The 16,257-nt window shown below is 44.4% G+C and overlaps 1 protein-coding gene across 18 annotated transcripts in view; it reads left to right on the top strand.

The window, feature by feature from the left end:
* LOC143434544 (uncharacterized) overlaps positions 1-16,257 on the top strand; it is a 164,841-nt gene that overhangs the window by 13,669 nt on the left and 134,915 nt on the right. For 13 of the 18 annotated variants that reach the window (XR_013104121.1, XR_013104119.1, XR_013104115.1 and 10 more), the window contains exon 3: positions 14,738-14,850. The exons of 4 other annotated variants lie outside the window; for them this stretch is intronic. Coding sequence is in view for 1 of the 14 variants with exons in the window: in XM_076913575.1 (XP_076769690.1) it covers positions 570-619 (50 nt within the window). In the remaining 13 variants the exon portion in view is untranslated. Of the gene's footprint in view, positions 1-380; positions 620-14,737; positions 14,851-16,257 lie in introns of all 18 variants that reach the window. One more of the 18 variants, XM_076913575.1, reaches the window with a different exon arrangement.

The following is a 16,257-nucleotide window of genomic DNA, read 5'->3' as shown; positions in this document are numbered from 1 at the left end:
GAGTGTTGCCTAGCAAACATGAAGCCTTGGGTTCTGACCGAGTCTAGTGATGCATGCCTGTCACCCCTGGAACTCCGGGATGCAGACAGGAGGATCAGAAGTTACTCCAGCTATGTAACAAGCTCGAGGCCAGACTGGGATTCATGAGACCCTGTCTCAAAAAACAAATTAAAAATGAGAACAAAATTAAAAGACCTCCAAAGATCTCCAATCCCCTCCATAGATGCCTGAAACCATGGAGACTTAAGAAACCCTATGTGTACTGTGGCCCTTTTCCTATGCATCCCCATGATAAAGTTTAATTCATAAATTAGACAGTAGCCGAGATAGCGGTGTATTAGAAGTAATGTTATTTAAAACCTACACGTTGTCTATTTTAGGATTGTTCTACTTGACGTTTTGGGATAACAGTTGGAAGCATAACTGAGACCACAGCGGGGAGAATAGATGAATGGACTCGCTGTATAAATGGGCCATCTCCAAACGCAGGGCTCGGACCTGTGCGAACAATACTGGGAAGGCTAAGGTCCATAGACAGCTGGAGTCTAGGAAAGCGCTGAAGACAATGAATGGGTTTTTGTTTGTTTGGTGGAGCCAGACCCACTGTCTTGTGCTGCTGGTGAGTGTCCTGACCCCCAGCCGCTTGCTCCCTCAGCCTATTTGCTTTGTTTATTTTAGTGGTGAGGAATAATGGTGAAGAAGTAATACTGTTGAGTGGGGCAGGCTAATGTCGCTGAATGAAAATTGGCCCATTCAGCTGTAGCTTGTCCTGGGTCTCAGAGCATAGCTCCTTTCCCTCACTTATTCTCATTCATCGTCCCATCCTTCCCCAACTCTTCCTTCTCCCTGGGGTCTCATGCTGTGCAGCCGAGGATGCGTTTGCACACGTGGTTCCATGACCATGTCCCTAGTTCTTGGAATTACATGCCTGAACCATTGTGAGTAGCTGTTTGGCTTCATTTTGGTTTGTGAGGCTTTTGTTTTAGACTTTGGAGACAGGGTCACACTATGTAGCCTAGACTGGCCTCAAACTCAAAGCAATCCTTCCATCTCAGCCTCCCCAGTCCTAAGATTATAGGCTTGGCATTTGCTGCTGGGGATTAGACTCAGACACTTATTCATGGTAATCATGTTCTCTACCACGGACCTCTGTATACCCATGCCATGTTTAGAAATATGTCTTTGTGTGATACACACACACACACACACACACACACACACGTATGTATGTATGTATGTATGTGCTTGTGCACATGTGTCTGTGTTTGTATGGAGGACAGATGTCAACCTTAAGCGACATCTACCTTACTTTTTGAGACCAGGTCTCTTCGTTGCCTAGAGCTCAGGTATTTGGTGAGGCTGGCTGGCCAAGTACCAGGGAGCCACCTATCTCTACGTCCCCAGTTCTGAGATGACAAGCACATGGCACCATGTCTGGCATTTTATAAGACATAGGTTCTGGGAATCAGATTCAGTTCCTCATGCTAGTATGGCAAGCACTTTACCAAGTCTCCCTAGTCCCGTATATGACTAAACTCTGATTCTACTCTGAGTAGATGTGTCTAATGTGAAAGTATTTTCTAAGGAGGCCCGACATCATTAGTTGTCTCGAAACCTACTGCAGACTGGTTGTAGAAGAGAGGAGGTTTGAAGTCTTATACATCTAGGTCTGTGGGGATCAATAGCTCCTGGCAGATAAGGGACCCGATTTGTGTCCTGAAAGTGGTAGCTCTGCCACTGGCCACACCAGAATGTCGGTAAGAGTCAGACAGAAACTGGGAGGCCATGTTGGGAAGTAAATCATCCTGTGAAGGAGGAAGAGGTAGTCAACGGGCACCATTGCTGAGCAAGCTTTGAAACAGAACAAATAGTAGAGACATGACTAAAATCAGTCAAAAATGCCCAAGACCTCCATGTCTTAAAAAAAAGAAAAAAAAAAAATCCCAAGACAATGACAAGAGACCACTGCAAGCCAACTCTCTTTCTCTCCCTCCTCTCTCTCTCTCTCTCTCTCTCTCTCTCTCTCTCTCTCTCTCTCTCTCTCTCTCTCTCTCCTTCTGTCCCTCTCTCCCCCACCTCTCTGTGTGTGTGTGTGTATGTGTGTGTGTTTGTGTGTGTGTGAGAGACATAGCAAGAGTGAGTGGAGAGGGAATATGTTTTGGAAAGGTCAGGTATGGTGCATAAAGGGACATTATCTCAGATGGGGTTGGATAATAGTGGCTTTCCCTCAGCAGGACATTTCGAACTATGCCCAGCACTGGAGTATGTGTCACTGTGCCCTGCCATGGAACATAATCAAGTAGGTGATTGACTTAGAGCCTTGATGCTCCAGGCTCCAACTTACTTAGCTTTGACCCCATGGAAAGGCTGCTCTGGAAAAGTCGTTAGAGCTTTGGAAACACAGATCAGAAAAGGACATTGCAGAGTGCCCAAGTGAAATTCTGGCCAGCACGTGCCTATGTAAGACAAAGAATGGTCTAAAAGGTAGGCAGGAGCCAGAGGCAACATCAGAATAAAGGACTGATTTGGAACATTTGTTGTCTAGTCCATCTTTGGAACCTAGGCTAGGAGAGGAAAACAGGCGTTTTGACCTTGATCTTGGAAAAAAATTGTTCCAGCCACAGATTATCAGATCTTTAGAAGCCATGATGTACCCAAATGATTCATAAGCAACATGACCTACTGGGGAGAGGACCATGTCTTCTCTGTCTTCAACTCCAGTGTCTGCATCTGCAACATTAATGGAAACAAACAAATCTCTGAATGGCAGAACACTTCATTTTCTATTTGAGACAATGACGCAGATATAAAGAGACAGCCTTAATCATCGTTTTATGCATGCCCCACCCCACCCCACCCCAGCTGCCTCTTCCTTGCCGCTCCTTAGAGCTCTGAATCCACTTTCTTGCCCAATGGATAAATCTTGTGGCCCAAGCTCAGCCTATCAGTGAAGAGCATCCCTTAATAAAGGATTCAGGTATGGACACATGACCTAAGTTCCTCCCACCAAAGAGAATGTCAGGACTTATGCTGAGATTGCCAGACAGGGATGCCGTCCTGGAATTGAAAGCAGCAGTTTGAAGCTCTGAGAGTTTGGGGGCACTGTTGTGGGACCATGAGGAAATGACTCTGCAGAATGGAACTGTCCCCTGGACCTAAAATGACAGGGGAGCTATCAGGTCCCATCTATACCTTCCCTGGTAGAATGTGTGGTTTACATGCATAAAGTGGTGGCTTCAATACACAGTGCTTGTTAACCAACCAGTCAGTCAATAGGTGGTAAGAGCCAGGTGCTGTGTGCCTCCTACCGCATCATCAGCAAGACCTTTAAAATGATGTAACTGCATAGATGAAGTCCCAGAGAAATAACTAGACTCATTCTCTATTGTGAGTATAAAGTAGTACATGAATTCTAGGGCGCAGTGGAGCGTTGTGTGTTTAAAACCTTATTTAGCATACACTGTAAGACATGGTGGCCCAAACCTGTAATCCTAGCACCCGGAAAGCTGAGACCAGAGATTTTAAGTTCAAGGCCAGCCTGAGTTACACAACTAAACCCTACCACCCTGGAGGGGGGAGGGAGGAAGGAAAGGAGGAAGACCCAATGACAACAACAATGAAAACCCTCTTAATATATATGAACCATTTAATGGTTAACATAGGATTTTCATTTCTCAAGACTTTCTCCAAAGAAAATAATCAGACATGCTTGCAAAATTTAATGTGGACTATTTGATGAGGCATTCTTTATAGTACTGAATATTTGGAAATAACCTAAGCATCTAAAAGGAGCCATTGTATGAACTGTGAGAGACTGATAGAATTTAGGCACAAAATAAGAAGCAGCTTTCAGAAGGTGTCATGACATCACAAAATGTTGTTTGGTTACATATATGCATCTATCTATCTATCTATCTATCTATCTATCTATCTATCTATCTATCATCGGGGTTGCTCTATGTAGTTCTGGCTATCCTAGAACTCACTATGTAGACCAGTCTGGCCTTGAACTTATAAAGATCCACTTGCCTCCTTCCAAGTGCTGTGTGAGGGTATGTGACACCAGCCTGGCCTGGTTTGCTTACTTATTTTTAAATGTGTTTTTCCTCCAGGGGAGGCAGAGGGAGAAGAGACTGGAGAGTTATGCAGTACAATATATAGAGAGATAATACCTTGGTAGTAGAGATGAGTTAATTTTCTTCCTGATTTCTGTATATTCTAAACTGCCTTAGTATTTTAGATCTACATGCAAGCTCTTGTAATTAGAGAAAGAAAAAGATTCACCAAAAAGAAACTTACTATGAAATAGAAGCCCATGATGAATGAAGGGTAAATGTAAATGAGATTTAAATTTCAATTTAAATGAGAGATTTGAATTTAAATGAAACTTTAAGCTTCTGATCCATATATGCTACTAAAAGAGTTTGCAGCTATGGGCGTGTTGTTCTGAATTGCTTAGGAGAGAAGTACAATGTGCCTGGGTTTACGCAACTATGTAAAAAAAAATCTGTTTTTTTTTGTTTTGTTTGTTTCTAGTCAGAGTCATGCTACATAGCCCAGGCTGGCCTCAGACTTGAGATACTTCTGTCTCCTATTTCTCAAGTACTGACTTTGCAGACATGTTCCATCAGGTCCTGCCAACTTTGCCCATAATTTAAAAAAAGGAAAAGTGAATTCCAGACCCTACTGACTGATAAGCAAACCACTTAGGAAAAGAAAGTCGGTATCTACATGAGCCAGCAGGGGGTTCATTGAAGTTAAGTGCTTGTAAAGAATTCTGATTTCCTCATCCCCACGTGCCTTAAACCATAAACCTCAAAATCCTCATTCCAGACCTCCAAGGTAGGTAGTCCATTGTTCCCCTTGGGCAGAAGCTGAAAGCCTTCTTGATCAAGTGCTTGGCACATGATCTTTCCTTTATTCCCCTCCCCCTCCCTCCTTCCCTCCTTCCCTTCCTCCTTTCTTCTCCCCCTGCCCCCCCCCCCAGGCCCCAGGTTACTAGGTGGGGAGATCTGAGGCCTATTCGTCATCCTAGGCAATGTAGAGAGATTTCAAACGGGATCCTAACAGACAGTATGATACAGCACGGGGCTATATTGTGCCATAGCATTAGATAAAGTGATTACACACAAACATTGCGGAATAATAAAACCTGGTTTACTGGGACGTTTCAAATTGGTTCTAATAACAGTTGTGCTTACCGTACGCAAAGTTCTCTGCTGAAATGCTTTCCATTCCTTATCTTCCCCAGTGTGGGGAGAAGCAGCGGTTACCCCATTTTACAGGGGATAAACCAAAGCTCAGAGTGGCCTGTGTCCGTCTGTGCTCCTGGTAAGCATGAGAGTTGAGAAGGAGTCACAGACAGTCTGAGCAAGGAACCCATAGTGGATCCTTAGGGCAGTATTTCTTCATTTGGCCTATGGCTCCAGTAATGGCTCAATTCATTTCTTTTACTAAAAGAAAGGCTTATTTATCTGAGAAACAACTCAAAATGGCACAAGCGATGAGAAGAGCAGGAGAGCAAGAAACCCAGACTATTGATCACTTCCACACAGAGCCACGCTGCTCTGGTTAGCACTTCAGAACTGCTCTATAGTATATAGCCGAGATAGGCTATCTACCTCACCCTCATCCCCACCCCTCCTGCCCCACCCCCACCTCCTGCTCTCAGATGATTTGGGATCAAAAAACACTGGGCTGCGTAACAAAGCCAAAATACAAATGTAGATTTGCCTGACTCCTAAACCCTGGATGTTTTAACTACTAGCGAAATACATGTTTAATAATAGTTTATTCAAATACAGTATTTCGGGGGTGGGGAGTAAATGTTACATGTGTAAGTGTAAGATCTGGGTGGTTTGTCACCATACATAGTGTAGATAGATCTATTGCTGGGTTTGATGGTGCATGCTGAGACAGGAAGACTTGGGTGGAGGCTGGCATGGGCTAAATCGAGTTCCAGACCAGCCTGGGCAACAGGGTGAAATTTTGGCTCAAACATAAACCAGACCTCAAGATATGAGTTTCCTATGCCGCACCTCAAGCCAGCAGTGGCTGTCAGAACATCCCTGTGAGTTTGGTTACTATGACAAGAAAAACTATGTTCTGGACCTAGGAGATGCTTGCTTAGGTCTGGACACTGCTTTTCCCAGCTGGGGACAGTTGCACCTGAGTGCCAAGCTTTCAGAACTACTTTGGCATGTAAGCCTACGGATATCTAGAGGAAAGCAGCCAGCTGGCAAACATATATATTAAATCGGATTATTTCATAAAAGCAGAGTAACTGGGAGAACTAGGGGCCCAGCTAAAAACCCTCAGCTAGAGGGAACAGCACTATATAGAAAAAAATTTTTTTATATGAAAACGGGTTGAAAGAAGAGTCTGAGAATGAAAAGTCAAAATGTTATTGCATCTTGCATATTGTTTGGGGGACATAAATGCTAAGCCTGAGTAGAAGCACTCAAGAAATGTACTGAACTGGATGTACTGGTATGCAGAACCTCAAGGTTGTCTTGGGACCAGAGGATAGACTCCCGTGTCTTTACAAACTTGGCCGGCTCCTGGTTCTCAAGTTTCTGAAACCTCCAAGTTCTGGGATTACAGGCACGCACAGCTGTGACTCCTGGTTTTTTGCATGTTAGGCAAGTAAGCACTCTACCATCAGAGCTACATATCTCCAGCTCCTCATCCTGAGAGCTAATGAAAAAGCCTACTGTACTCCTCATCCTTCCCCAGGGAGCGCTGTTGACCTTCCCCGTGGAGGTCACTTACTGTAGACCCCATCTGGTCCCCTTTCCATCCATCTCTCTGAAAGCTCCTTCTCAGGCCCCTCTCTTGGCTCTTTCTTTAACCACTGTCTGCATCCTTTTCTTCAGGGTTCTGGCTCATTGTGCGCCATCTCCAGGCTATCTCGAGGATTATGGTGACACACCTGATCCCTTACAATTCTGCGAGGTACTCTGCCCTTGTTTTCAGATTTGTTCATTCACCAGAGGCATCATGCAGTCACCCCAAGTTCGATGTGCTACTACTAATGGTACCTTGCACTTGCTCCCCCCTCCCAAGTTTAACTTTTTAAAAATGTATTTGTTTTTTATTTTATATGTGTTGGTATTTCGCTTGCATGTATGTCTGTGTGAGGGATGTCTGTGTGAGGGATGTCTGTGTGAGGGTGCCAGATCTTGGAGTTACAGACAGTGTGGGCTGCTAGAAATTGAACCAGGGTCCTCTGGAAGAGCAATCAGTGCTCTTAACTGCTGAGCCATCTCTCCAGCCCCTAGCTTTTGTTAATGTTGTTGACTACCACCACAGTCTCCTCTACACTCAAACCTCTTTCTGACCATCATATGTGCCCTTGGTGCTACTTCTGAATCTCCTTTGCATCTGTCACCCCTCTGCTGCTTTGGCCATTCTGACCTTAGTTCCATCCTGGCCTCTAGTTGGCTTTCCTGGTTCCCATTTCTCTTTACTCTGGCTCTCCCTTCACCTCCTCACAGGGTTTTCAATATAAATAACCACTGTTCTGTCTTCAGGAGCTCATGATAGTTTCTTACTGTCCTCAGTGTACACTGAAGCTTCTTAGCTACGAATCAAATTTCTTCCCAGCATGGGCGCAGCCTACCCCACTGCTGCTCACTAACCCACACCAACCTTCCTTCTCCTTGGTAAACACTGTTCTTTTTCATAACCCTTTGTGCTTTTTCCTGTCTTGTTCCCTTGGGGAAAAAAAAAAAAAAAAAAAAACCTCAACCAACCAACCAACCAAACAACCAAACAAAAACCTGTTTTGGAAGATTCAACCTGCTCCCCCTCAGTGTCCCACCCAAACTTCGGCTGGCCAGGAGAAAAAGCCTTCTTTGGCTTCCAAGCAGTGAGTTCCGGTAATGGCATGTTTTGAGCTATTATGGCAGCTATTTGTCACTTTAATTAAATATTTTTTCATAGGTGGGATCAGACCCATAGTTTGCTACTAGGTAAGAGCTCTACCCCTTAGGCAATATCTCCAACCCCCGATATTTATTTAAAGCAATGTCACTAGGTATGGTGGCTCATGAATATAATTTCAGGAGGCTGATACAGGAAAATTGTCATAGGTTTGAGGCTAGCCAGTGCTACATAGTGAGTTACAGCTGACTTTGGCTACAGAGTGAGTGAGGCCTTTTCTAAAAAAAAAAAAAAAAAAAAAAAAAAAAAAGGAAAACAAGACAGGGGAAGGGGAGATGAAGAAAAAGAAGAGAAGGAAGAGGAGGAGAAGAGAGGAAATAAGTAACTTAGAGTGGAACCTTGTTTCAAAATAAAGGGAGAGAGAGACAGAAAACTAAGGAGGGAACTACAATGAGGTCTTGTCTCAAAAAGAAAAGAAAACTGAGAGAGAGAGAGAGAGAGAGAGAGAGAGAGAGAGAGAGAGAGAAAGCAAGAGAAGAAGGAAGGAAGAAAAGAAGCAAACATGAAGTGAATCATGTGGCCTTTGTAGAGGGACAAGCCCAAAGTGGCTTCCAACAGAGACCAGAAGAACCCAATAAGAGACAAAGACACAACCAATGAATGATACAGGAAGGAGGGTGGGGCTGTGTGGAAGGCAGATTCAGATGGTGTTTCCATAAGAGGAAGTGATCATGGCCACCATGACCTTCTCTCCCCAAGAGGCTGCTGGGAAGGTGAGATGACCTAGAATTGGCCCTGGACTTGACATCACAGAAGCCATTTCAAGTTTCACAGGTCCGATGCTCTGTGATCTTCATGGTGTGTGTTTAGCAGTGTGATGGGGGCAGATAGATAGTGCTTTAAGAGAGAAAACGTATGCTTGCTAAATGACTGAAGGTTGGACAAGAAAAAGCTGCTTCATAAGTTGGTCAGGTACTGATACATCAGTGAAGTACTTTGAAACAAGGATGTGACTCGATTTGGAAACCTTTCCTTGAATAATAATAAAATCTGGAGTTGGAGCTCAGGGCCTTAGTTCCTGAAGGTTCTGAATGACTTCTTTTTTCTCCTCTGGCCTTCTCACGTATGGCTGCTCAGGGAAGAGCCATCACAGCAGGGATATGGCACCGGGTTTTCATTTCTAACCCTTCTTGCCAGTATGTGAGGTTGCTGGTAAGGCCTATCAGATTGACCCTCATCCTTTTGGGGACACGGCATCACTAAGCCTGAATATTCTCAAAGAGGTGAACAGAAACCTGACTTGTCTAACTGAGTGAATTTGAACATGTGGGACCTTGAAGCATTTTGATATAAAAGAATTAATTTAATAATGGAGATGATGTTAAGCCACCACCTAGGTTTGATAAATGGTGAGACTCAGCTTAACAGTTATTCCCTAGATTTTAGCTGTCAGGAAATCAAGAGAATACAAACCTGGGGGAGTCCCGATTGAAGTGTTGATTTTCTGCTGTTTCATTGTATGATATCCTGTATGTAGTCTAAGTTCCTAAAGGGACCATGGTACAGATATAAAATATGTTCTAGATAGACATCTGTGAATTAGACCTTTCCCTTTATAGAATCATTTGTGGGTTTGTCTAGGGTCTGTGTGGTGTGCAGCTGCAGAAACTCCTGATACACAATCTCTCTGGTTCTACAGCTGCATTCGTTGTCTTTGCACATCATGTTCCATGTACCAGCAACAACTACTGCCTCTTTCTGGAATAATCTGCTCTGGGAAAAGCCTATCTTTATCCACTCTCTCTGCCAGCCAGATCTCCACTCTGCACTCCTGCAACCATGGTTCCAGTTCCACTCTCAGCGCAGTATACAACAGTGGTAGAATCTTCCTGAACTCTCATTGGCTTATACGTTTTTCAAAGTTTATGATCTTATACCTGTTTCTATTTTTTGCCCTTAGAATAGTGTTTATTGCTTTGAGCAGTCAGGTTTGTTGAGTGGATACATGAATGTTACTGTCAAGAGTGTTACTGAATAAGTGTGTAAATGAGTGAGAATATGAAAGACCGGAAAATTAGTATCTCCCAAATGGAAACTAATAAGATTTGGTAACACCAGATGGAATGGTACCTGCCTACAGTCCTAGGATCAAGAATTCAAGAGGATGCTTTTATTACATAGTAAGTTTAAGGTTAGCCTGCTCTACTTGACAGCCCATCTCAAAAAAGAAGAAAATTGATAATGCATCTGTACAGAATTTGTATAATATAATGGTACTTCCGAAATTCAGTTACAATGATGAGATCATTGTCACATAGCATACACGTGTGCGTGTGTGCGCGTGCATGTCTCTGTGTGCGTGTGTGTTGACACAGATTACACAACTGCAGTAAGATGCAGCCTGGGCCCCTGAAGCACAGAGCTGGGTGGGAGAAATTGAGTGGTTTAGATCTAGGTTTATGCAAGAGATTAGGTCTGAGGAACCCAGAAGTACTCTAGTCTGCGTTATTTAAGCAATGTGGTTTTTACTTTAAAAATTAAGAGCAAAATAAGTTTCTCTAAACATGGTGATTTAAGGAAATAAAAGTGCAAAGAGTAAAGCAACCAGGAACCCTTTGAAAGGGAGTGCCATTGAACCAGTCCTGTCTCGACACTCCCCTCCCCTGAGTTTCCTTTATGCCCAGTCAGTAAAATGCTAATAGCCTCTGTTAGTGTTTACATTATAGAAGCATTGTCAGAGGGTGCTTTAGCAAGTCTAGATGGCTGTGGTATCTTCTTGGATGATAAGCATTATACACAAATGAGGTATTATTATTTAGTTTTTCCTTTTCGGGCCTATTAAATGAGAATTAGATGAAAACTCTGCTTTAAGCAATAGCCAGCAGGTAAATGATTATTGACTTGAGTAAAATGAGATTAAAAAAGAAAATCTCTAGCTGTAACTGAGCAGCACAGCCTGTGTGAGCACTGACTGGTGGGTGTACTGTTTGCTGCTGCTTCTCTGTTGTCTGCACTCTGATCAGGAACTGAAGACAGGTAAGCCCTTTGGTTCAGGCCTCCGGTGTGTCAGAGAACCCAAGATCACCCGGAAGGAATATGCTTTGGACATAACAGTCCCACTAGTGAAGTCATTCAGCTACTTTTCTTGTGGACTTTGGGCCTCAGTGAACTATTAAGCCCTGATTCCCCTTTGGGAACTTGGGGAGACTAGCTGATCCATGTGGTGATCTCTGGCTAGTTAGCACTGGTGCCTGTGTGCATGGGGGAAGAGTTCCAGGCCACAGCTTTCCTATGTTCTTAGAATTCAGGATCCTGGTAGCAGAAGAAGGGGTTATGGAAACCCTGCTTGTGGACTATGAATGTCAGAGACTTTGCTCTATGTTGTTGAGGGTGGGCTGGTGAGTAAAGGCACCTGCTGGGCAAACCTGTTGGCCTGAGTTTGTTTGGTTCCTGGGACCCCATACTAAGGTGGAAGTAGAAAAGAAACTTCATATCATGGAGGCCTGAGAAGACAAATAGCCAGGGAAGATGCAGAGTGACCTAGCTGGTAGAGAACTGCACCTCTGTGTAGCATAGGTGTCTCTGGCCTCAGTGTGTGTGGGGGAGGGGAAGGGAGAGGGGGAGATGGAGGAAAGAGAGGAGAGAGAGAGAGAGAGAGAGAGAGAGAGAGAGAGAGAGAGAGAGAGAGAGAGGAGAGAGAATGAATGAGAATATCTATGCTTCTTTGGTTCCTCCTCTTGCAATGTTTCCTATCCGACTCCCGTTGCCAAACCCTCCCTTGTGTCCATCTTGGGACTTGGCTCACCTTCATGCTCCAGGACCAACCTTCAGTAGTGCTGGCCGTTGTGGTCATCTATTTTCCACCTGACCCATTTATCCTGGATTTGCTCTCAGAGAGGCTCCCCACTCGCATAGCTGCCTGGCCAGCTGTAGGGCCAGCTGTGGGACCAGCTGCCTGTTCCAGATTCCAAGGTGACCAAATCTCTCCTCGCCCTGACTGCTCCCATGATATGAGCCATAGAGATAAGGGAGAGAAAATGAGTGTAAGAAGTGGATCTGTCCCCTGATGAGTTCATTTCAGTGATGGGCTGCTCAAGGGCTTAGATATGCCTTCGCTCATCACAGTGGGCCTTGGTCCTGGAAGACTGTGTGGACCTTTGAGCCCCAGGAGGGGAAGATACAAGGAAGGTTTAAGCTTTAGCCAAGTCCAGCGCTAGTTGGTAAACTACTGTTTGACCTTCTAGCTATGTCTCCCCAAAGCCTAGCTGTCAATCAGCTGCGCTGTGGTCAAGGAGACGGGGATCCCTTTAAGATCTTTTGTATTGCTTTCCTACTTGTAGTCTAAGAATATGCTATGTCTTCTTCCATCTTCAAAGCGAACTATTTAAAATGGTTGGCTATGCACATCGGTTCCATTTACATCTCAGCTCACAGGGAGCCGATATCCAACTGGCCATGAATTCTGGTGCATCTGTGGGCTCCTCGGTCTTTTGTTTTTGATCTCTAAACAGTGTTTGCCTTTGTTGACCCAAGCTTACTGCTCTAATGTGTGTTACCCGAGACATTCTTCACCCTGACTCTATGGATGTGCCTTCATACTTACTGTTTGGGGAATCCTTTCTCTGCCCAGGCTTTGATATTCCTCTAGGGTCTCCAATGGACTTGTTTTTTCCTAACACAGCCTCCCAGACTCTCATTCACCGCTCTGAATCCACTTCTTCTGTGTTGTGTTAGTTTGTTTAACACTGATAAAACACTGACCAAGATCAACTTGGGGAGGGAAGATTTATTTTACTTTACAAATTACAGTCAATCATCAAAGGAAGCCAAGGCAGGAACAGGGAGGCAAGAACTGAAGAAGAGGCCATAGAGTAATGCTGCTTACTGGGTTGCTTCCTCTGGTTTACTGAGCTGACTCTTGTATATAGCCCAGGCCCATCTGCCTAAGGAAAGCACTGCCCACAGTGGGCTGGATTCTGCCTAGGGAAAGCACTGCCCACAGTGGGCTGGATTCTGCCTAGGGAAAGCACTGCCCACAGTGGGCTGGATTCTGCCTAGGGAAAGCACTGCCCACAGTGGGCTGAATTCTGCCTAGGGAAAGCACTGCCCACAGTGGGCTGGATTCTGCCTAGGGAAAGCACTGCCCACAGTGGGCTGAACCCTGCTACATCAATAGGCAATCAAGGAACTGACCTGAAGATAGGCCCAAGGGCCAATTCTATGGAAGTCTTCAATCAAGGTTCCCTTTTCTGAAGTATGTCTAGGTGTTTTGTCAAGTTACAAAAATTAACCAGTAAAGTTGTGCTGATGATTTCTGAACATATTTCATCCAGCTTCTAGGTGCAGCTGCCTTACTTCAGCTCTGTGAATGTCTCCAGGCATCACAGACATGGCCAAGGCTTAAATGTGTCTCTGCCTCCTCTGCTGCTTCTCCATCTCATCTTATTTTGGTTGTATTAATGAATGACATCTAATCCACACTGCATACATCTCAAACCAATCCCCAGTCTTAGCATCAGCTTTTATGAAAGGCCACACTTTCAGTAGATTCTATGTCCCCTAGAATATGCAGTGTAAGCTTCTGTTTCATTCAGGCCTCTTTGCTTTGCCATCCTCACCCCTGGCCGATCTGGCTGGTGTTCTCTGTCTTAGCTATGGAAGGACTTCAGGATGCAGATACTCAGCCTACGGTCATTACCGTGACTTCCTGAGGTTGCACCTGCTGTGCCCACTACTTGAAATAGACTTCCCACCTTGGTGGGTAGGACTAACTCCTGCACATCTTGTGCCTATGTAGACATCACCAACTGTCCACTCCCTCTCCTTTTTCTCTTCAAAAAGTCCTGAAGATCACCTCTGCCTTTACTGCCTTTATCTTGCCCTTTCCTGAGAGACTAAACTTAGTATATCTAGCTTTATATTCTTAGCACCAAAGAAAGTATTTGGTACAAAATAGTTGGTCAAGAATGAATGGCTGATCTGGGCAGTGGTGGCGCACGCCTTTAATCCCAGCACTTGGGAGGCAGAGGCAGGCAAATTTCTGAGTTCGAGACCAGCCTAGTCTACAGAGTGAGTTCCAGGACAGCCAGGGCTATACAGAGAAAACCTGTCTCAAAAAACAACAACAACAACAAAAAAAAGAGAATGAATGAATGAATGAATGAATGTAAATAGCAGAAGTGGGCTGGGAAGATGGCTGAGTTAAGAAAGCTTGTGTTCTGCCTGCTTGAGAACTTTATTCTCAGCACCCATATGAAAAGCTAGGGGCAGCAGTGGGCTCCTGTAATCCCACCACTGGGGAGGCAGAGATGAGAGGATCCCTTGGGCTTGGCAGCACCACCAGGATAGTGAACGACTTAGCTGATAATGATGCTGGCAGCAATTAAGAAAGAAACTTGATGTCAACCTCTGGTCTCCACACACATGTGCATGTGCAGCTACCACATATCCACAAAGACAGGCAGGAGCATGTACACACACACACACACACACACACACACACACACACACACACACACAATGAGAAGGAGGAGGAGGAAAAAGAAATGTCATGAGTGTTATTGTGAGATTATAAGACAAAAGTTCCCATCAAAAGAGTACAATTAGTATTTTACTAAGCAAAAAATTATGAAATCTCATTAACATCAAAAGTTACTTCCAACTTGTCCCCTGTGGGCTTCTTTTCTGAAGCTCATTGTTCAGACTCTGAGCCATTTTCTGGAGTCACTCAAAAATCCACCCCTGGACTCTCTATAAGTGACTGAACTCGTGACTGGCTCAGTGTTGAGAACGTGGGGGATCAGTATAAGGTGAGTTGTTACTTCAAAGCTTTTCTCTATTATTTTGTGTTTAGGTGTTCACCATATGTCTTGAGCAAAACTCTGAAAATTCTCTTAGGAGTCTTCACCAGCAGTTGTGGCTGGCCTCCTGGTGACTTGACTTGTTCCTACACTGTTTGCATAGTCTGTAAGTACAAAGAAGCTGAGCCTTTCTGAGGAGGCCAGGTTTCCTTTTTTTGTTTCAAGACAAATGAAAGTCGTTGTATTGACTTTCTAAAAAATGTGATTCCTCATGGAGAAAAAGAATTTTGAGGAGTCAGAAAGACTTGCTGCTCATGGTGGGCCAAATGTGTGCCAAGAATTCGGGACAGGAGTAGTGTCGTCACAGACAGCTGGGTGCCAGGCATCTGGTTCCCATACAGCCTCTCCTACGGCCCCAATTCCAAGCTTCTCTAGCCCCTGACTTGCTGAGACCAAACACCTGAGAAAAAAGGCCGTGCAAAGGGAAGTAAGGGTACAGCCCATCATGGCAGGGAGGGCATGTCAGCAGTAGGACTGTGAAGCAACTGGTACATTATGTCCCCAGTCACCAGAGAGAAAGAAGAAGGCCAGTGGGCAGCTACTCCTCCTTTTTATTCAGTTCAAGATCCCATCCAAGGGAACGGTCCTGTCTGAAATTCGAATACATCTTCCATGTTCAGTTAACCTCTCTGGAAACACAGTCATAAGATGAAGCCCAGAGGTCTGTTTCCATGGTGATTCTAAATCCAGTCAAGGTGACTGAAGATGAACTGCCACACTAACCTAGAATTTACACCTCAGGCGGGGCAAGAGAGCTTGTTTGGTTCGGCACTCTAGGCTCAGTACTCAAAACAGTATATGGAGGACACTCACCCAAAATTTGTTGATTGAATGATGTCTTTAAAGGTTCTTTGGGATTTTTTGGTTCTGTTTTTAAGGAGCTGAAATGTCTCTGGAGCTTCAATACAGGTCTGGTATATGTCCCTGTCCCACCCACCTTGAGATTTTTATTGATGACTAAGATGATAACGTTGATGGCATGATAAGCAAATTTCCAGATGACACACAAGTAGAGGGTTAGTAACTTAATGGATGCAGTCAGGGTCCCCTCTACCCTAGTGCTGACGGGATGCAGTAGTGAATCATCTGGCAATATGAAGTTAGTGGGTACAAATATCAAGTCCTCAAAGATCTCTGAATCCAATTAAACAGGTACAGAGTGGGCGCGAGATGACTTGCAAGCACACACGTCAGGAAGATTTAGAGCCTCCTGTTGATTGTGGGTGGTGAGTCAACGCCGTATGATGTCCCTTTCGAAAAAAATCAATCTCCTGTATTAATAGCAATAGAACACTGGAGAGTGGAGCTGGCTCTCTAGTGCTCACTGGGGAGCAGACCACATTTGCTCTGTTTTATGAATTCTGGGCTCAGACAGAGAAATTGCTAGAAGATCATCTAAGAAGAGAACAAAAGAATAGTAGTAATGGTTCCAGTAAACATCATTATTTAGAGATACAGAAAGAATCCAAGGTCATGATGAGTGTGTGCATGCATGTGTGTGTGTGTGTGTGTG

Source organism: Arvicanthis niloticus, chromosome 15 (assembly GCF_011762505.2).
Source record: "Arvicanthis niloticus isolate mArvNil1 chromosome 15, mArvNil1.pat.X, whole genome shotgun sequence".
Taxonomy (NCBI): Eukaryota; Metazoa; Chordata; class Mammalia; order Rodentia; family Muridae; genus Arvicanthis; species Arvicanthis niloticus.
The sequence above is the reverse complement of the archived record's forward strand: the minus strand, read 5'-3'. Positions and strand labels throughout refer to the sequence as shown.